Genomic DNA, 21,523 nt, shown 5'->3' with positions numbered 1-21,523 from the left:
ACAATTCAGTAACCAGTAATTCTCCCAGTGCTCACAAAGTCAGTCACCCAGTGTAACGCAGAGGAGCTGAAATGGCAATTCATTTCCTTCCTGAATCCCTTCCTCATTGCCAGCCCCCTTGATTTCAGGTAAGGTCAGCAGATGCTCCAAAAGAATGGGACAAAGCTTTCGCACCATTGCAGTCCATCACAGGCAGTACATGCGCCAACCTTTCGCCATGACAAACAGAACAAGGGGACAGGAAGGAGAGCAGAGGTAAGTCAAAACAGGGATAGCTGGCAATAAAGTTATAAAGCAGCTCATCACATACAGCTACACCCTAAAGACTGGCTTGGCTTTCCTTGGACCACTGGGGCTTGTTTAACAGAGCAAGTGCTAGGATACTGGGAGATTTGTCTTGCAATGCATTTGTAGGTAGCGCTGCTGTTTCTACACAGACCACTGCCTTGAAAGCTGGCCTTGGAGAAGCCATTCACCTCTGGCCTCGAGTGAGAGGGAGTTGCAGTAACTTTGTGAACTGAGGACAAAATAAACAATGTCCAATAATCATGATTCGAAGCAGGAGACCCTGCTTTGGGCGGTCTTGGAGGCAGCTCAGAGAGCACAACTCCACTGCTAGCATACATCTGTCTCTTCTTTCTTAAGCTCAGAGAAGTCCCATACATTTGGGATAGCCTGCCAGTAAAAGACTAGCCCTCCATTTTTTGGTTACGGGGAGAAGATTTGCTGGTCTGCTCTCGGACACTGCACAGCTGAACCCCACCCTGAGCCACTGAGTGCCACCTACAGCACTCCAGTTCCAACAGATGGAACTGAAAACCCTTTGTTCAGTCCTGATCCTTTTGGAGCTACACTGTATCCTCTGATGGTAGGAAGAAGGGAAGAAAACCCCCTACCTTCTCTGTGTTTTACTGCTCAAAGCTACTCTCTCAATAACCCCTTCATTCCCATTCAATCTACATCCTGGGAACCCGTATGTGTGGTCCAAAGGCAGAGCAGTCATTTTCAACAATGTGTTCTGCCAGCAGATGCCATAGTTTCAAAGCAGCGAGCAGAATTTAACCTAAAGCACAAACTGTGCATCCCAGACCTGCAGGAACTGTTAAACAAGGCACAAAAGACCAGTTCATGGGGGAAGAGAGACAGGAGATGGGAGAGGGAACCTAAAAGGAACTGATACCTTATGGTAAAATCAAAATGAAAGCTTTTTTTCCTTTTCAGAAAGCAACCAAAGAAAAAGATAAATATGTTATTATACTTACAACAAAGTGATGCATTCATTTAGACAGTGCTGATGCAAACACAATTTCTGTGGGTTTGTTTTGTTTTTTTTTTTTTTTTCCCCACAATACCCTCCCTAAGTTGCTGCCAATGACAGAGAGCCGCATTTCTAAAGAAAGCCACAGGGGGAGATAACTGCCCATCACTCCGTGGGAGAGCTTGTTCCTCTAACTCATTCTCCAGTTTGCTCATCGGGTACTTAGCTGGAAGTAGAAGTTATTTTAAAGCAGACACAACAGAGATACTAAGACACTGCAGGCTATACCACGAGTCTGACTGAATTCTCAGCAATCTCTCTTCCAAGTAACCTTCTGCAGGGCTTGAGCCTCATTTAAACCTATCAACAGCATCAAGCATGGCACCACCAAGTCCAAAGGGTCTAAAATCCAAGTGGATCAGACCAGCTTGGTAAAGCGGTCATGCACGCTGCTGGGACGGCTAAGTGCATGTGCTGCTGAAGTACGTTTCAGATGTTTTTCAACAAAGTACCAAATCAACCTTTCTGGGCACATTAGAAAATGAAAGTGATTAAATGTGTGTTAGTGACAAAAATTAACCTGTAACAGAATGGAGAAGGTAGTGGAGACCAGTGCAGAACCCAGCAACCGAAGGGTGCAGAGAAAGAACAAGGCAGTCATCAGAAGTGGTTCACACTGCACTAGGGATGTCTGAACTCTGCATTGGTAACTAAGGTAAGTCTTCATACCAAAAACAAAATCAAAGCTAAGAGCTTCGAGTACCCTGTGGCTCTCCAAACTTCACATTTATCAGGTTAATATTACAGAAGTTCACAAATACATGAAGAGAGTGTACTCTCTTTAATGGACTAGTCAGTCTGGAAATATTTTCCCTAGGAGAGCATGAAGAATGGGCTAAATTTTACTGAATCATTTCTGCAATGTAGAGCAGACACAGGAATGGAAAAGCAATATACAATGAGCATTTCCAAAAAGAGGGGAAAAAAAGACGACTCTACCCACACCTTTAATCCCTCCCAGTTCTTATGCAAAGGAGGCACCAATGAGGGATGTTAATGGACTAAACATCATCCATGCCTCATAGGAGATTGCTAGTCCCTAATCAAGAAAAATCACGAGCTGAACGTTTGTCCTGCTCTCAGAAATTATTGGGATGTGAGTTGGAGTCTATTATTCTCCTCTGTGCCTCACAAACAATGCATCTCTACCCTTCAGTGACAGTTACTCTTCTTCCTGGACCATGGCCACATGAGGCTCTACATAATTCTGAATCTCATTTTCAGACCCCAATCCTCCCTCCTACGGGCTGCTTATCCCTAAAGAGAAGTTGAAATAAAACCTGGTGAATGTCAGCCCTCCCCAGTAGGAGTCCTGGTAGCCTGCAACTGCCAATCAACAAGGATTTCGCCTCTCCTGTGAGAAGCTCTGCTATTTACACTCCAAAAAGAAAGGGTTTTGGTTCCCTCAACACCGATGTAGAAAGGCCAGGTCTCACAGAAGATACTTTGAGGGGGAATGCCGCAGTCCAGTCTTACACTAAGGTCTCTGTGGTAAGGGAGAGGTCTCTGTGGTAAGAGATCTCCGGAACCTAAGCAGATATAATCTGTCCATCCTCCATCCTGCCTAGTCCCCACTTCCCCAAACCTCTTGGATCTTCAAAGAAATCACTGCACTTAGATAACAGTGAATCTAACTGTGGTTACTTCAAGTGGGACACATCACTGGCTGTGGGTTACCATAAGGCTCCCAAGGTGTTTCAATTTGGAGTGATCTTAAGACTGCTGGCACACCAGATGAGAAAAGCACTTTGCTTTCAACCTGATGCTCACTCTAGAAAGTCAGTATTACATTAGTGACATACCTTTTCTGCTTGTATGTCAACATTGCTTCAGCAATGGGCAACTGGTGCGCGCAGTTTGCCCCTGCTATATACTGCGTTATCCGGGAGACAACATCAGGCGTTTCTGGAACTGCAATAGAACAAAGAGAGAAAATAATTTAAGTGAATGCTCAGACCATCACCAGCACTGTCGTCCATTTGCTCAGCCAAGCAGCTGATGGTACCCAGCCAGCTGCACTTGAACTGCACCTTCCAAAGCAAGCTCTGCAGCCTACCCCAGAGTACTGTAAAGCTGTCTGACCAAAAGCAAACATCCTACAAGAGCACCAAGGTAAAAACATTAGGAAGGCACACTAGATACAGACATCTGTACACAGCATTACTGACTGAAGTATTATGGTTATTTTATATTTGTTAAAATGTTTTTCTTTGAAAACGTGTACCTGGCCAGAGTCAGCTTTAGACTTTTTTGCACCTTGACTGTAGGTATCTGCTGAAGAAAGTGCCTAGCCATCTCTCCCAGGGCCTTGGCGAGCTGCTCTGCTCATACCAGCATTTGAGTTACCTGATTTCCTAATGAACTCATGGCCTTGCTGAGTTAACTGAAAAGACTGAGCGCCACGCAAGGGTAGGAAGAGCACAAAGATCACGTGTGTAGCAGCAAGTATGCTTCAGATCTGTGGGACTGTTTGATTCAAGTTGACAGGAAGACATTTCCTAAATGCCTTCCATACTTCTTTGATTTCAAGTGAAGAGCCTCAACTGTGAGATCAAGGGAACACAAGTGACCTTCACCAGGCACTTCCATACCTTAATGGGCATTTTAACCCAGATTCTTTGTATTTGAACAGTGAACTGTGAAGCACTGTGAGTCTTTGCCAGATCTTCTTATGCCATCACGGGGTTTCTGTGCAGTTCTCACTGCACAAATGAAAATGGAGAATCTACAAGGTCTGGACTGCACAAAAATGAGGCTGCATTTTCCTCATAGCATGCAGGCAAATAAGTAAGGGCTACAGCATACAACCAACTAAAGAACAGATATGGCTCTTGAGCTGGATTTCTACAGCTAATGAAGTACTCCTAACCCAGACACAAAAACTAAGTCTGTATTGACATTTGTCTGCATTTTCAAGTGCAGCAAGGAATTAAAAGAAACCAGTTCCAGACATCTGTTCTTCCATGAGCTTAGAATCAAGGAAAAGCGTAGCTTGGGTGGCACACTAGGAGATCTCCAGTCCAGCCTCCTGCTCCAAGTAGGGCTAACTTCACCTTTAGAACAGGCTGCCTAGGGCCTTGTCCAGCCAAGTTCCCATCTGCTGGAAAAGGCTCTGAACAATCACCTCTGAAGAGGTGTCTCTCCCTACTCTCACGGCTAGAGGACTTCCAGGAGCATCCTGGGAGCCTCAGGCACTCTGCAGTTCCAACAGGAGAACCACACTGCAACCTCTCCACCCTCACAGCACTCCAAAAACTCCAGAGCTTTTTCCTTCTAGTGAAATTTCTGTATGGGATATGCTGGCACGAGAGCATCACTCCTCAGTCAAGTCTCAAGCCTTCATGTAGCCCTAAATGTCAGATGCGAATCCTCCTTTCTCCTGTTTCTTTCTGTTCTTGAAGGAACGGATGGAAAAACTGTAAGCATTAACATTTTAAGCAAATTAGTACTTTAACACACAGTAAGGCTTTATCCTGGCCTAGAACAGACTCAGATCAGAACAGGAACTTGTTGATCTGACCTAGGGCAGCTCCCATATGTTACAACACTGGTGAAGAACAAAATTCTTTTTTAATGAAAAAGATCCTGCCAGCAGACTTCAGAAATGTCAAGGTCATTCTCACGCACAACTAACAGAAGTTAATCTTCCCAGAGTTTCCAGTTTTCCAAATCTTTTAGGCTGGACAGTTTCTGAAGGGCCAAAGAAAGCAATGTACTAAACTAGGTAGTGAGACCTCTACACCAAGAACAAAGCTGAGAGCTAGGTAAAAACAGCGTGACTCAGAGGCAGCTAGTGCCTCTGGGAGCCAACAACTGTTTGCAAACCACCACGTGGAGGACATACAAAGGTCAGCATCTGAAAAGGGAATGTGGTGGAGTGAGGAGAAAAGAGGAATAAAAACATTTGTCTGCTTCCTCTTGTATTTACTTGACCTTTGCTAAAATTACTCATTCAAGCCTTTCACCCCACACAGGCCAGACACAGACACATGGTCTTACCAGTGGTCTGTGCTTCAAGTTTGTTGAACAGATCTCTCCAGGCTAGATCTTGGAAGAAGTTGTTGTATCTATAATCTACAGACCCCAGATACTTGGCCACTGGATGAGAGCCTAAGAGAGAAAGGAAAACATGACAATTGTTCTTCCCAGCACTGAACACAAGTGTGTTTTTTATCTCTAAGGAATTAAATTCCAAAATCAAAACTACACTAGACACCCCAGAAATAAATTTCTTCAATTATAACCAAGTAATTTAGTCCAGCTTATCTCTACAAGAGCATGCAAATAGACTTCCCAGCAGAGAGACTGCTTCAACACTGATATCTTTTGGTGACACCTCCCTCTTCCCCCCCGCCAAATTAAATTTTAAAAGGCCAAAGAAAACAAGACTGGAAACTGCTGAGGAAATAAATGATTTGGAAGACGCAGAGGCACTACGGCTCTCCATCTCAGTCTCTCAGTTCTGCAAGCGGCTTTCCCAGCAGCCCTTCCTGCCCACAGGCTGCACCGCGCGCACTGTGGCCAGGTCACCTCTGCCAAGGGGAGTCGGACCCCTTCCTCCAAACACCATTCGCACTCCACGGCTGTTTTGCAATACTGAGAAGAGGCAATTGTCCCCAACCAGGAAAAACAACCCAGGAAGGCTTGTTTAATCAGTGGAGAAGGGCTATAAGTTCAATAAATAGGCTGTAATTAAAGACAGAAGGCAGAGTCCAAGGATTACAGTCCCCAGTGAATGTTGGTATACGCATCAGGTCCCTGCTTGCCCTAACTAAGCCTTACGGCTCCTCTATGAGCATGGAAAGACCTCCTTGCAGAAAGTTTGTGTGTCCACCCTCCAGCTTGCAGCCCTAGATGGAGATCTGACTTCATACTTATACTGAGCAGGAGAAGGAAGGCATTTAAGTGACAAACTCTGCCCTGGGAGGTGGTAAAAATTTGCCACCTTCATTTTAGGCCACATGTGTCCCCAAACCAGACAACCCACTCTTGCAACTACCTCTCCAGTCATTCAACACAGGAGAAAAGGTGTGCCAGGACTGCACTTCCCAGTCACCACATTTCAGTCATGCTCAGCATGAGTCCTGTACATTTACAATCAGCCATGAAGTGGCCTCAGAGTTCCTCCTAATCAGCTTACTTTTATCCTTCCTGCATACTGAATTCTCACACCAAGCCACACTTCCAGAGACTGCAACAGTTGAGTCATCAGCTCGTAATTGGTAACCTGACAACTTCTTCCAAGAAGTCCCCAGTTGCTTAACTGTACTCACCATCCTCCAGTAAAGCTCATGGTGGAAAAAACCCACTGTCTTTTCTCAGTCCTCCAAACCAGTGCTAATTTCCAGACTTCCAGGACAGGTTCAAGCAGAAGGTCTCTCTGAGCTCCCCTCGGTGTCATTAGAGACTGGGGCCTAAGTCCTTTCCTGGACCCTCCTGATCATGGCTACTTTCCGACCCACCATCTTTTTGCAGTGGAGTTTTAAACAGTGCACATGGAACAGCTCTGCACCATGCATTGGAGAAGCTTTCCCACATGCTGGGGAAACACATCACACATGGCAGATGCAGTTTGGAAACAAGTACTAAACACACAGTCTCCCAAGAAGTTCTATCCATAAGAGCTAAGTAAAATGCTAACCCCCCCCCCCCCCCAAACAGCCAAAACAACCCCCAACCTTTTTTTCCATTTTATTTGCCCCGTTTCAGTTGTTTATACACTGGTTTGGACATCAAAGGAGTCTTTCAGCCATAGAATCAGAAGCATGAAGCAGGACTGAACCTCCCAGTACGGATGCTTACAGACACTAAGCATTTCTCATTGTTAACAAACCACTGTAGGTTGACTCTTCTGTCATTGCAGTGTGTAGTTGTGGACTAAGAAGGTAAAATGATCTTAGAAAAAACTCCACCCTTCCTACTTCGAAGGTGCTGCTAACAGCAGAAGTCTTTTCCTTTAAGACGTTTATGGCATGGTCACCATTCTGTCTTTCATGCTTTTTCAATTGTCAGAAAAGGGAGGTTGGTCCTCAATCACTTCAATGAACTACCAGAAACCTGGCCAGAAATAAGCACTTGATCTGATCAGGAAATACTGCAGAATTCTATGGGAAAGGCCCTGTTTGAGAAGTTTCTATATTTAAAGTACATTTAAAAAGTATTCACAGTTCTGAAGCAGTTCCATTAAAGTGCTTTGTTGTTTTTTTTTTTTTTTAAATACCAAAGAAAGTTTTAAGATTAAAAAACCAACCCAAAAACACACTAGCTAAATCTTGTGTTTCATTTTCAAAGAGAGAATATTTTCAGATCATTAAAGACTGCAGGACAGAAAACTCTTCTTCTGAGGCCAGGAGACAGTCAGCATGTGAGAACCAAAGTCCTCAGTCACACAGACTCTCATTCAAAGCACATTTAACCTTGCAGAAATAATTTGGTTTTACCCCCTAAAGGGCTCTCTCTCCTCTTCCTGCCAACCACTTTGGAAACTAAATGCCTTCCTTACAGAAGGATCCAGCTCTCTTCCTCTGCCTTTTTCATTTGACTTCTGCAAATCCCACCACTGAATTAACAGCCTAACCCCACTGTTCTTGGTGCCAGGCAGCAGCTTCTGACTCCTACAGCAACTGCCATCAGCCGGTCCCAAACCTAGAAGACCGGAAAATACCGAGAAAAAGTGCTTTTCAAGTTTTCTGTTGCCTACATCACCTAAGTGCCCTGTTCATACAAGCCAAGCCTCGGACTAGACCAGCCTCTGGCATCACACCCTTACACCATCAACATTGCCCAAATGCCCCTGCCCACAAGCATCAGTGACCGCCTGACTTCCCCGGCCTCGCCGCTACAACATTCCTCACGTTTCTGACTACAACAAGACCCCTAATGTTATTATCAGTCCACTGTAATTCCCCCAACACAAGTGATCCAAGCTGGATAACTTTCCAACCAGGCAGGCTTGTTGAGCTGCTGGAAGGGCAGAGATACGGTGCTGGAAAACTAAGGGAAAAACCCAAGGAGAACAGCACGTAAAGGAAAGGTCAAAAGATACATGTAATTTGAATAATTTAAACTCTCAGCAGTTTCAGAGCCTTTAAAAAATTTTCAAACCCCCCCCCCCCCCCCCCCATTTTCTGTGTCAGCCTCAGGGAGGCTAGAACAGTTATCGCTTTGGGAAACATGGTGCCCAATGAATTTAAGATTTCAGCCAGGGAAAGGGCTTCCAGAACATTATTCTATGCATTCATTGTACCACGATAAAAAGATACAGAAGAGCTTTCCTTTATGGGGAGGAAGTACTCAACCCCTTGCTTCAAACGAAAGGTTTACAAGCAGACGCTGGCATCAAGAATGTAAAGATGAAATTCACTCACGCAAGAGCAGCAACACAAGCATTATACAATACTATGACAGCATGATGTTTGCCTCATTTAACAGCCATATACCTAGCCAAAGCTTCCAGGAGGGCTTCTCCTGAGGGAACACATCACATTTAACCCGTTCATCTTTCTATGAAGAAAAATTGTCCCTTATTTACCTAGAGGGATGATCAAAAATCTCATGTAGCCAAGCCAGTCTGGGGTTTTGTGAGACAGCTGCTCTACAAAGAGCCTCAATACAGCACTGAGGTAATTCTGGGCTCCGGCCACTGCAATTTTAATTGGGTTTGGAGGCTGCGAATTGCAGTTACAGCTAGACAGAAAAAGAGGAAACATATTCATAATCGTGCTTTCAACCAGCTTTTTCAGAACAAGTAAAAAAAATTAGTTAATAACAACCACAGCAGAAGAGAACTCGTTCAATACACATGGCAATATCACAATGATTATCAGCAGCTTAAAACATTATTAATAAAATGCAACATTGTTCAGTACTTTCTTAATTGGTCTCCTTGCTCCTTCTTTCACACATTTTGATAATCTAAAGGGCTGGACTCAACTATCTAGGTTAGGATGCACCTATTGCAACTAACTACTGTGTCAGGGAACATACCCAGGTACCCACAGCCCTCAGTAGGTATCTAGGGAATGCCTTGAGGAACTGAGGAACTAATCTGGGAATTACTTGGCAGGGGAGGAGGGAAGCAAGAACTATTTAAAAACCTATCTGTTAGCTTTGCGTGCTTGACTGGTTATTAGATCTGACCTATGAGGCAGCCTCCAAAGCACAATCTTTTAAAATCACTGGTGTCAATGAAAGGACACTTGTATCCCCACAGAGATGGCAGAACAGCAACAACTTTGCAGGGCTGGCGAGTGCTGAAGAGCCTCACAGCTCTGACTTCAGGAGAGTAGACTGGGGAGAACTGTTGGAAGGGAGAAGTATTTCTCAGCTATTGGATAGAAAACTCCCCGGGCACCGGGGCACAGGAGCCGAGGGGCTTTTAGAGTTGAAACTCAACAAACACCACAAGCAAGGTGAGAACTTACTATCTCTGTATCCTGGAGACAATAGTGCTGAAAGCTGCCTGAATATCAGCTGAGGAGCATGTGCAGACCACTGGCAAGGTATGCTTTTGCAAGACATCTGATAGGTACTGAGGAGAGAACAGAACATTTCATAGTCCTTTTTTTGGTACAGTTAGTCACAAGAAAATCTGCCTCCCCCAGCCTCCTAGGTATTCTCACACCCAAGCGTGGGCACTCTCCCTGTGTCCAATTTGTAACTGATATGGCTATTTCCCAAATGCCTCATCCTTGTGCATCAGCCAAAGGAAAGCTCTTCCTCTAGAAAAATGGAAACATTGCACCTTCTTGACAAACACCAACACGGCAACGACAACCTAGAACAGCAGGGTTTTTATGGCCGCAGAGAGCAGGGCAGCAGCAGACCATTAGCCTAGCAGACAGCACTGAGTAAGAGCAGATGCTGTCTACTCACCTGCTTCTGGAACTGCAGTTGCATCTCTCTGAATTCAAAAGGCCTTAAACAAATGCAATGTTCTGCCCACCCTCAAGCACTAAAAAAAGGGAAGGGTGCTACCAACACACATGTTCGTGATAAGGGACTGTTTCCCCTCCATGCAGCTAACTGGAAACAAGTTAACACACACCTCAGGTATACTTGGACATAATATTGATGAGACTCAGCAATTATCTCACACTTTCAAATTCTGTACCACTAATCTATGCACCTCAGCCAATGCTATCTTCATGTCCTCTGATACTGCAGGCACAAGCTGCTAAAACTACTGGAAGACGACCCACAATGCTTTCTGTCCATCTCTAGAAGGCATTTCTCTATCTTCCAAGTATAGACAAACCAGAACCAGTAGCTCAGCTGGTGTTTTTGCCCTCTCAGACATTGAGACCCTAGTTCTTCCAGAAGCAGAAAGCCAAACCAGACAATGTAACTCCACGAGCCTGGCACAAGTTCTACAGGCAACAGTCACCCAGCACACGTTTATCGGTCCTCTTCCATATATATTTTACTGCTTTCTCACACTAAGGTTCTGAAAGGAGCAAAATTTGTTCCAAACCCATAACAAACCACCCCATATTGCCAGCATAAGAAAGCACTGCTCAGGGTTCTCTTTAACACAACTATGACTCACTCAGAAAAGATGGGGTGACATACCTGCAGTCAGGAATCACAAGCATGCGTGCAAGGCAACAGAGCTGACCTGAAATATTTTTTCCTGTGTTCACCACCTGTGCTTAGAAATCTCAGCCTAAACCACAGGTCAGTCCTCCCTGCTTCCTTTGTCCCAGTCTACCACAGTTGAGAAGTAGGCTCTCGAGTGCAAGGGTCTAGCCATTCCCAGTGTGCTGCTAACCAGAAGGAATGGCATTTCGTAGAAGAGAAAAAACCTCTGTGGAAAGACTCAGGTGGCAAAGTTTTACAAGATCCACAGCATCTCCTGGTCAAACGAAATCCAATCTGTAGGCACGGAACACTCAGTATGCTGCCAGCCCCCACGCACCACCACTGCTCTTCCAACCAAGCAGCAGAACCTACTTGGTTAGTGGTAGAGCTCAAGGCCTGTCCATTCCTGAGGAGGAACAGTGAAGGAGAACTGTGCTTCAGGTAACGTCTCCTGCCTTTACCTGGCCTTGCCAGTCAGAAGTATTGACAAGAATAATGTTTTCTGGCAGCTGGTCATCGGAAACCAGGATGTGATTTAGTTGGTCATACACTGTTTTCCTGGGGATCTGGAAATAAAGACACAGAGAAGAGAACAGTAGATGTCAGCTCTAATTGTCAAGCCTCCAGCTCTTGCAATTCACGAGAGGTGGCTGTGCATGGCTGGCCAGTGCTTGGTCACCCCATCAGCAAAGATATGCTAGCAGCCGCGCTGGCTGCTGGGACTGACACTTATCAGCTTCTTCAATACTGCAGTACTCTGCAGCCTCCAATATTCTGCAGGCTCCTCTATTAGCCACCTTGGTTTTGATGGCCATTACTCCTTCTGCCATGCACTTTTACTTAGATCACTTTATACCAACTAACAGTAGCCCAAAGAATTTTGGATTCATAGAAGCCAGGAACAATCTCCTTCAATTAAGTGAGTCCCGCAGTTAACAAAAGCATGGCACATATGCTCTGCACAAGTCAGTCCCCTTTTGCAATCCCTAGCAATTTGCCTTATTTCAAAGGAGTAATTCCTCAACACATCCCCATTCATTTCTCATTATAACAATCTGTTCCAGTGTTTTCAGTTTATGGCGGGCTGACAAAGCAACATGCTGGCAAAACTCAGCAGACTGGATGGAAGATACAGTATTAGCCAAGACAAATTCCCTCCTTTCTGAAGTGGCAGGGCCCAGTTCCTTTCCAGCAGGGACGGCACTTAGACCAGAAGGAAAGGGATCAGAGGAGACAGTTGGAGAAGAGGAAAAACTACGAGTGGCTGGAGAGACAGTAATCTTTTTCACACCTGTAAGTGGTGCCGGGTGTCTGGAGAGCGTTCATTGTCCAGACTGTTCGCTCTCTCGTTCTGCGGCCTCACTGGCTGCCTCTCCTTCAGAGACGTGCTCCTTCCCCGACGTCCCGTCTGCTTCCCTTCAGACCTGCTAGAGACATGTGCTTGCATTGCAGAGCTGGCTCATATCTTAGTGAGATACATCCCCCAAATCCCAGATCACCCAGTCTGGCAACCTCAACAATGTGAGTGGAGGCATTGAGGAATCATGCATGTAGATCTGAGCTAGCTTGAGACCTGCTAATTCTGCTTCTGATAGTGCACAGCACACGGTTCAGCTACAGAGCATGTTCCCAGGAGTTCCAGGCAGACTTCCACAGCCCATGCTAAGACCCACACCACCACTCTGCTATTGCTACACCAGCATAATAGGATCCAGCCATGCAAACTGCAGTCACACACCCAAAAGCAGCACAGAAATACGTCTTCAAAAGAACACGTATTTGCTTGCAAATGACCAGAGAAACTATATGGTGGGATTGCTGAAGCCCACATTCACTACCCTATTTGGGAAGGTTTAACAGGACATAAGTTAGACTTGACAACCACCTTTAAGGCCAAAATCTGCATCAGACATTGGCTTAGCAACAGTATCTTTGAGCAAGCAGCTCCAGAGTTTTAGGAGCAATGCTGCCCTTCAGGGTTCTGAGCATTCATTTATCAAGTGCTCAAGACCCATCACTTAAGTGCCTGAACACAAGGAGGGTCTCCTTGCAGTCAATGGCTTAAGGCCATCCTGAACAAATGCTAGCAAGCTGTCCATGACTTCCCGAGCAGCCCTGCAGCAGGCACAATACTGTGTCACCACTCTACCTGGTGGACGGGATAATGAGGGACTCGGTCTTAGTGATCTTCCCGCTGGGTGGGAGCTTCTCGACAAACACATCTGGTGTGGGAAGTTCAGCTTCCTGGACCTCAGCTTGCTGGTTAGACTCCTGCAAAAAACACAGGGAACCGAGTCATCAGGAACAAACCCTCCCCTCTGTCTCACTACCACAAGGGCTGGCAGGAGGCACCCCAGCTTAGCTCTGGCTAGGGCACATTCAGCCTGCCTCTTCCAGACATGCTACTCATGCCAAAAGGGAGAAGCCGATACTGGCTATCTGGGGCTACCAGTTCCCAGCTCTGCCTCACAAGGGAGCTGGAGGTAAGAAAGGTACGCTCAGATACGCTATTTGAATAAGTGCTCTCCCAACTCAAAGCCAGGGATGTGCCTCCTCATGCAATGCAGATTAATTCAGCTTATCCAAATGAACTAGCGGAGAGAGAAAGACATGGGAGAAATGTTACAAACTGCATGTCCCCAGTAGAGCAACTTGAGCTTTGGGATTTTTACCCCAGGACCATCTTGATTTCTGCCAATTCAGCTTGAAGTAATACTTCTGTCTGATAAAATGGCACAGCCCTGAGAATACTCTTCAGGACGATACACATGCTCAGTAGCATACTTTGGGCCAGCCTTCCTCAAACCAAGAGAAAGGCTGTTTAAACAGAAGGCCACATAAAGCATTTCAGTTTCAAAAGTCTGAAAGACAAGAATCTCCAACAACTGAGGTCAGGAGGAGAGCTCAGCATTATCTTCACTGCAGCTAATGTTACCTACGTAAGTTGTGTTGCCTGTGCAACTATATGGACAGACAGACACACGCCACGAAATGCAATTCACAGTTGACACCCAAACTGCCAGGAGGAACATTAACAAGTGCGTTTTCAACTTACATAAGAGACGGTGTCAGAAATACTGTCGCCTGCATGTTTGGTTCCAAGACTCTTTGTCTTTTCAGGCACTTCTACCTGCTTAAGAAGAGGAAAAATCATTAGGAGGTATGGCACCAGCACAGTTTTCAGCCACACTCTCTGGATCAGGCTGTTCAAAAGACACACTTCGTTTAAACATTGCACAGCTCTGCACGAGGACCAGGAGTGCTTCCTGGTCATACCAGGACCGAATGCACTAGTGTGGGATGTGGCAAAGCAGTAGCTGATGCACAATACACAGTAGAGGCAAGGAAGTGCCCTGGAATAGGACTGACATTCTATGCGCCTAATATGTCCATCCATGAGGGGATGGAAAAGGGGGTGAGCTGCCCCTCAGCGTTTGCTCCCAGACACAATGAAAAGTATCCCAACAACAGTAAGGCAAAGCTTCCTCCAAACAGTGCCAAGGAGTCCCTAAAATTCCCAGGCAACATCTCCCATCCTGGCAGTAATTTCAAGTACATGGGAATCTGGAGCTATTCATACCATTGGCAAGTATTCAATACATAACCTGAAGATGTCCCCTTGAGTTAATACAGTATTTGCTTTAAAAAAAAAAAAACAAAAAAAAAACCCACCACCAAAAAAACACAAACCACACAAACCAAACCAAAACACCACCAACAAAAACACACACTCCCACCCCCACCCCCAAACAACAAACATGTTTTCTTAGCAGAAAATTCGTATCTGTGTATCCAAGCCTTTGGAGGAAGTCAGAGAGGGTGCTTTAATTTACACATGCAGAAAGAGACAGTGCAGGTCTGCTATATTACCTGCAGATAGATAACCTTCTTGAAACATGACTTACAGGACTTGATGGCTCTCTCTGGCTCCTGATGCTGTGGATGCTACCAATTTCTGTCTGAGAGCTGGAGTGTGACAGTCCTTCAAAATAAGGTCTGAATAAGGAAAGCAAAAACAGTTTCTTATTATCAAAAACACTAACAGAGAAAGCCCACCACATTCACAGCAAAGCAACATGACTGTTCCCAGGGTGTCTTACCACTCCCCTGTGGTTCCAGTAAAATGTATAGGCTGCTTTTGAAAGGAGGGGGAGGTCTCCAGGACAGCAAGAGAAACAGAAAGTCCAGGGACCCCATCTAGCCCTGACACTGACTGACCGACCTCCATCTAAGGGATCCAGCATGTCACCTGTCACACAGCAGACCATATTTATAAAGCTTTTACTAGGAACGCTTGCGTGCTCTCACACTACACACCAAAGAGCAGCTTTTGTTTCCGTAAAATCCAGGGTGGGCACGTGGGTCCAGCATTTTCCCACAGCAGAACAGAATGCACATTCACCCCACACAAGCAGTTGTGTCCTCACTACCCCAAGCACCAGGTGCAAAGTTTCACACTGCAACTCTGGTTTCAGCTTTGCAAATGCTGATTGAACTACATGCCATTCCAGACAGGGTCTAGCTCTTGACTGAAATATAGCAAGTAGAGTTACTGCCCCCCACCAATATTCTGCTCCTGCAGGTAAGTGACTCCTGGTGCTAATATGCATTTTATTTCCAGCTTGCATCCGGATTTGGCTGCCAGCCCTAGAATCCAATTACACATTTGCTCAATAAGATAAGGTAGCGCATACTATCAGATTGCGCTTCCATGTAAAAAGGCAGCTCATCACACCAGGCTACAAGACTGAATTACAGTTTAAGGAACTGATTTTTTTTTGTTGCAGGAAAAACCTGCCTACAAGCATCAGCATTTATCACATCCCTTTCAAGATACGAACACAAGAACTGGACACAGCAAACCACAAAGTGTCTCCCCAGGACCAGACACAATAAGTTCTTATTCCAGCAATATTCCAGCAATCACATATCCCAGAACAGTCAGCGCCTCGGCTCCAGGGAACAGGACATGAGCTCTCAGTGTGTACGGTATAACATTTTGGCTTGTTTCAAAGCAGCTGCTTGCCACAACACATCTACTTTCAAATCTGTTCAAGGTAGGGCCTACCAACTGGCAATATATTGGGTCAAGCTCCAAATGCCTTTATAAGCCACTAGCCCCATCACTTACCACTGCTGCCCCAGTCTATCCTCGACATCTTCTGGCTCACTCATAGGGAACAAGTCATTCCAGACTCAGAATCTGTTCTTAGCCCAACTAGGTTATTCTACATTAATTAGGATATTGTGACACCTGGTAATTAGCTGGCGTTTAGCAGATACTGTATTGACCAACTGCAGTGGTAGGCTTTGCTTGTTTCAGAGCCATCACAACACTGAAGGCCTGAGTGTGCAGCCACATGCCAGTCAGAAGCACGAGTGCAGCTCACAGTCTCATGTTTTTAGTCTTTATTTGGCAGGGACGTGACACAGCTCTGTTAGCTCAGGGTTCTGCATCTGCTCGAGACCCTGAGCCAGCGATCCCCGGCTCAGCTCCATAGTGCTGTGATCGCCCACACGTCAGTGCCCACAAAAGCCGGCTCAGAACAGGCTTGCGTGTAGCTACGGGTGCTGCAGTCAGTCCCCTTGGGCCCTGAGAACTCCTTTGTTTCCTGCAGTTCTGCTTCCTTAATCCCTGCAAAGTCTCTCTTTCCACACAGGATCTTATCAGCTTTTCCAGAAAGGAAAAGTCTGCCTTGTCCATCCCTGCCTCTACTTCTGCAGCTTCCAACTGCATCGCCTTCTGCCTTAGCACAGATTTCCTGGCTGGTTCTACCACCTCTTCAAAACACCTGTGTACAGTTTAATTCTACTGCCTGCCTGCCAGCAATTCCTACCCCTGTGCTCAGGTGGCAGGGCAGGCAGAACATCTGCAAAGGGAACAAGGAAGAAATGAGACTGAAGGGAAGTTAGATCCCCCCCACACTACCTCCAGCTCACAAGCAGTCATTCACGTTGTAACAACACACACTAGGCCTCCAACACCAGGTCAAGAGGGGGAAAAAACCAGGATGGAGGGGTGGGAACAGAAACAACATCTAATCTGTGCTGACACTGCACGTGGTCTCTCTCTGGCCCAGCATCATCCGCCCCACACTTACTTTAACTTTGGCTTTGGAGTGCTCAAGACACTGTCATCATCCTCCATTTCTGGCCCGCTGTCACTGGGGTTCTCTATATCCAGCGTGTCATACAGAAGGTCCAAGTCCTCCTCCACCTCTGGAACGTGCTCTGCCGGGTCCTGCTCTGAATCCAGAACCTACACGCAGGACAAAAGTAGGCATCACTGACTCTGCTAGGAGCCAGACCGATCCCATGTCACCTGAGCTTCCCCGAGGACTGCAGCACACCAGTCTTGGGAGTAAGATTCTGTTCCTAGTGCAAGGATACTATATCCAACAGAAACGTTAAGTATATGCTTGTTTTGGGTCAAGCTTGTCAGTGTCTGGTCAAGCAGGAGTTACCTATTGAACTAAGCATCCACGAACAAGCTATTAACCATAGATTATGACCATTATTCAACCCCATTCTATAAACAAAGCTTTAAAAAGGCCCCTAATGGAGCCCCAGTTTTCTTAGAACAAGTACAGAAATGCAGTACTCCCAACAGTGTAACCTGTCCTGGGTTTTACTGAAAAAGTTGCCATGACACCTCCTGATTTGATACCGGAGTGGGCAGAAATGACAAAAATGTCCACGGGAGGCGCCTGAAACCTGGACAAGGATCAGCTGCCACCCACACACAAAGCCGAAGAGAACAGGTATCTCACACAAAACTTCCACGGGTTGCTTCACACATACACCAGAGTAAGCAGGCAGCTGTGCACAGTTCAGAGCTTGCTTTCTGAACGGCAGCTCCAGAAAATCAGCAGCTCAGCTGGCTGAGACCTCAGCTATGGGTGCTGACTCTGCTGAGCTAACTTGGGAAGAACAGCAAAGCGAACAGGACTGTTTGGAAGCGTAAGGAAGCATGAGGAGTTACTCACTCTTTCCCACAAGCCACAAAATCAGCACACAGCCATACAGCCAATTGAGATGTTAACTGTTTTTATATTAGATACTTAACGTTACACAGGTTTCTTGGGTTCTGGATCTCTTTCCTTTTCAGCTCTGATCAGACAGCTGACTCCCCTGTGGATCTGCGTTCCCTATCCAAGTTTTTCATGTCTTGCCTGGCTGTTCTAGTAAGATGATCAAACAGGCTGGGATTTAACTTCACAAGCAACGTACACCGTAGACTACTCGCCTTTGAAAGGGTCAAAGCAGTCTGCAAAACTAATGGGTACACACGTGGTTGCCAAAATCTGCTTTTGATAAAACTCGATCTAGAAAACATTTGATGACATTTTAAAGTTGGCCCTCAAGCCTCCATGCAAGGCCAGGGCATAAGGAAAGGTCACATCCACTGCAGACTTGAAAACAAAATGAAGGGAACTAGGGGGAAACAGGAAAGCGTTCCTGAAGACTAAAGCAAGATGCACCAAGCAGAGGGCAACACACAAGACAGGAAGGCTTACAGAATGAATTACTTACCTCATCAGACACTTTAAACCTCTTCAGCAATGCCACAACCTTCTGTTTGAAGTTTTGTTGCTGCAAGTCAAAGACACTTTTACATAAGTAAAGCGTTAAGTGAACTGTTTTCTCCCAGTCTGCAAGAAGCCCAGACACATCTGACACTGGTGCTCTACCTGCTGCTTCAAATCAAACGACTCCTGGCACCACAAACTAAGTCTCTGCTGTTCTTATGTTGAAATCAGCTTTTCCGCACCTATGATACCTTCTTTCCTGCATTACAACAAACTAGGTCCCACTCCACCAAGCATTATAAATCCTCTGGCCCTGACGGATGGCACACCACTCTTGGTTGGACACACAGTGGATAACAAATTATTTTATCTGCCAGATCGCCTCCTGTACCTGTTTGATACACTTCTGGCAAACATTTCACAGTCAACTTTTCTGATTCTTACAAAGGGTGAACCAACAGAGGCATCTACCCACTGACCCAAAGCACAAATGCGTTTTCTACAAATAAAGCACTGTTTTTTTTCCCCAAGAGCTTGCAGTTCATCCTGGCAGGCTCTTTTATTTGACTAGCAGCACTGTAGAAAAGTTGTGGGGCTTGTCCTTAGCACTTGCCTACCAGAAAAATGCTTTCTGAGCCTGATACCCCCAGATCCTGGACACAGCAGGCACCAAGTCAAAAACAACACAAGCCAAACTGCTGCACTTCCTTTCGACTTACTCGTCCCCAAGAGCGCGCTCTCTCTTGCAGGACCAAACAACTGAGATTTGCCACAAGCTGCCCAGCCCTTCTCTGTCTGTCACTGACCAACCTAACATGCACACTCTGAAGAAAAGGAAGATGAGAATGGCCCAGGCGTGAGTGCTGGTACAGAGCATTTGAGGTGGCATCCCTGTGTCAGGAGGAAAGGGAGGACAAAATGGCTGGCACCAGAACGCTCTTAGGTGAAGAAAGTTGCTCATTTGCTGGCTCTCCTGCATCTCACATGAGCTCTTCTTGCAAGTCCAGCTGCCTGCTCCCATTCTGGCCTCAGACACTTCACACTGCCCCAAGCCTCCAAACCTAGCCCTTTACCTCTGAACTCAAATCCTGCAACCACCTTCTAGACAGCCTGAAGTTTAGGTGAAATAAATCCACCAGGCCTCAAGCAAGACTCTCCAAAGACTGACCTATTTCTGTCCCCAATGTATGTGTGAGGCTGAGATGCTCTCACGATAGCGAGAGTTGTCCTCTGGCTCAGGACACCAAGCAAAAACCGTCCATCACGCAGACCACCCTGGACCAGCACGACAGTCTGTAGAGGGAGGACACACAGCATGCAGTAGCTAAGGTGACATGGCAAAAGCTGTTTTCTGGCCTGAATGGTCTGACAGTTGGCAGACAGGAGGCCTGGTTTGGAGCTGGGCTGATGTTAACTTAACTGACAGCACCAAACCCAGTTTTGCGCCAGCCCCACACACTGGAGATTCAGTATCAGTTCAGAGATCAGGGCTAGAAAGACGTTATTCTTACTATGAGGAAGTTCCTTGCTTAATAACTGGGTGGTGTATTTTGTCCTGGCTGGTCACTGACTCTTGAAAACAATACTAAGGACACCAAGGATACGAACTAGCATGCTCCTGGTCTCATACAGAGGACCTTTTTAGTGTCAGATTCAGGTCAAAATAGGGTTTATTTCAGACCTTATCAAAACATGGATTTCAGAAATAGCCTCACAGGAGGTACAATGATCTCCAAACTTACTCCTAAGTCCAAAAAGAAACCTAGCCCATCCTCGTGATTCTGAGTTATTGTCCCCACAGACATGCATAACCACTTGTGTAAGCAGAAAGCTGCATTACGGCATGGTCAAGCACAAGTCACTGTTCCACACAGAAGTGCAGCTCTGCAGGCATACACGTGCTTGCTGTGAGAGCGTGGATAGCTGCGTGCGACTTGCCAAAGCTTTCAATATCCAGCCACTTCTTTTGCCTCAGCGCCACATGCACCACCTCAGGTTTATCTGTCGAGCTCCAGCCCCTGACTGAGCTACTTCATTTTGAAACCTTCCCACTGGTCTCTCCCATGCAGAGCACAAACAGAAGAGCTTCCCTTCACTTAAATCTACTTTCAGGACGTACACGAGCATGGATACTGCACTGGCTTCTTCATGGGGGTGGAATTTCATACACTTACATGATTTTTGCAGCTCCTTAACCTTGCAGCCAAAGGACACTCAAGACAGCACATACACACACCTTGGACAGCCCCACTCCCTGAACTGGCTGCTTTTGCTAGCTCTTCACGTGCTGTGACCATGCCTCCAAGCTCCCTACTGGGCCAGCATGTCTAGTACTGCTGCTCCCATAAGCCACATGCACTGCGCATCCTGGCCAAACCCCGTCAGTGTTAGTAAAACTAATTTCCACCGACCCTGGTTATGGACGTCGTTCTTACTATCGATCTCCGCTGCTTCTTGGGCTTCCCCAGCTCGTACTCATCATCATCCAAATCCTGAACAGAAAGAGGATTCCTGTGTTACCTTTGTGACTTGGGGACACATGAGCATTTAAGTGCTAAAAATGTTCCCTCTATGAAGATAAACCTGCTGCTCTGTCTTCCAGGCTTTCAGCATTTGCCTTAATTGCAGTTATGATGGCAGAGGGAAAAGTAAGTGAACCAGGTCTGCAGAGAGCCAGGAATAACAGCCTGGAGAAGCAAAACAGCCCTAGTTCTACATCCAAGGAACAAGGATAGTCACAGCCCCACATTTCGGTGGTACCCTTCGTACCTCCAAGAGGTGGAAGGCAGGTGATGCCAGAGTTTGAAGGCAAATAAGACCCAAACTCAAAAGCATCTCATATCTAGCCAGGGAGCTCTCCATAAGGACATATTTTGCAGAAGGTATTAAAGACTAAAGACTGACTCAGACCCCAGTGGCCCTTTAATTACAGCTAGGGATCTAGTTGGGCTCTTTGAATCCAACCAGCATTACAGAAGCAATCAACTGATGCATTGACCATTAAGCAGAGAAACACACAAGGATGCTAATGTTTTAGTGTTTAAAGGGAGCTCAAGTCCAAACACGTGAACAGATAAATCACAGCATGGTGGAAGAA

General features: G+C 46.0%; 1 protein-coding gene across 3 annotated transcripts in view; it reads right to left on the bottom strand.

Moving 5' to 3' along the window:
* Positions 1–21,523, bottom strand: part of PACS2 (phosphofurin acidic cluster sorting protein 2) — an 81,046-nt gene that overhangs the window by 18,081 nt on the left and 41,442 nt on the right. The window contains exons 7-18 of one of the 3 annotated variants that reach the window (XM_050901194.1): positions 20,862–20,918; positions 18,431–18,490; positions 16,999–17,156; positions 14,803–14,893; positions 13,953–14,030; positions 13,047–13,168; positions 12,189–12,324; positions 11,359–11,463; positions 9,742–9,848; positions 8,850–9,004; positions 5,318–5,428; positions 3,121–3,229 (exon numbers count right to left, since the gene is read on the bottom strand). In XM_050901194.1, coding sequence (XP_050757151.1) covers positions 3,121–3,229; positions 5,318–5,428; positions 8,850–9,004; positions 9,742–9,848; positions 11,359–11,463; positions 12,189–12,324; positions 13,047–13,168; positions 13,953–14,030; positions 14,803–14,893; positions 16,999–17,156; positions 18,431–18,490; positions 20,862–20,918 — 1,289 coding nt within the window. The remainder of the gene's footprint in view (positions 1–3,120; positions 3,230–5,317; positions 5,429–8,849; positions 9,005–9,741; positions 9,849–11,358; positions 11,464–12,188; positions 12,325–13,046; positions 13,169–13,952; positions 14,031–14,802; positions 14,894–16,998; positions 17,157–18,430; positions 18,491–20,861; positions 20,919–21,523) is intronic. The other 2 variants (XM_050901195.1, XM_050901196.1) reach the window with 2 other exon arrangements.

The sequence above is a fragment of the Gymnogyps californianus genome, chromosome 8 (genome assembly GCF_018139145.2).
Source record: "Gymnogyps californianus isolate 813 chromosome 8, ASM1813914v2, whole genome shotgun sequence".
Lineage (NCBI taxonomy): Eukaryota > Metazoa > Chordata > Aves > Accipitriformes > Cathartidae > Gymnogyps > Gymnogyps californianus.
Note: the sequence above shows the minus strand (reverse complement) of the source record. Positions and strands in the feature narration are given on the sequence as shown.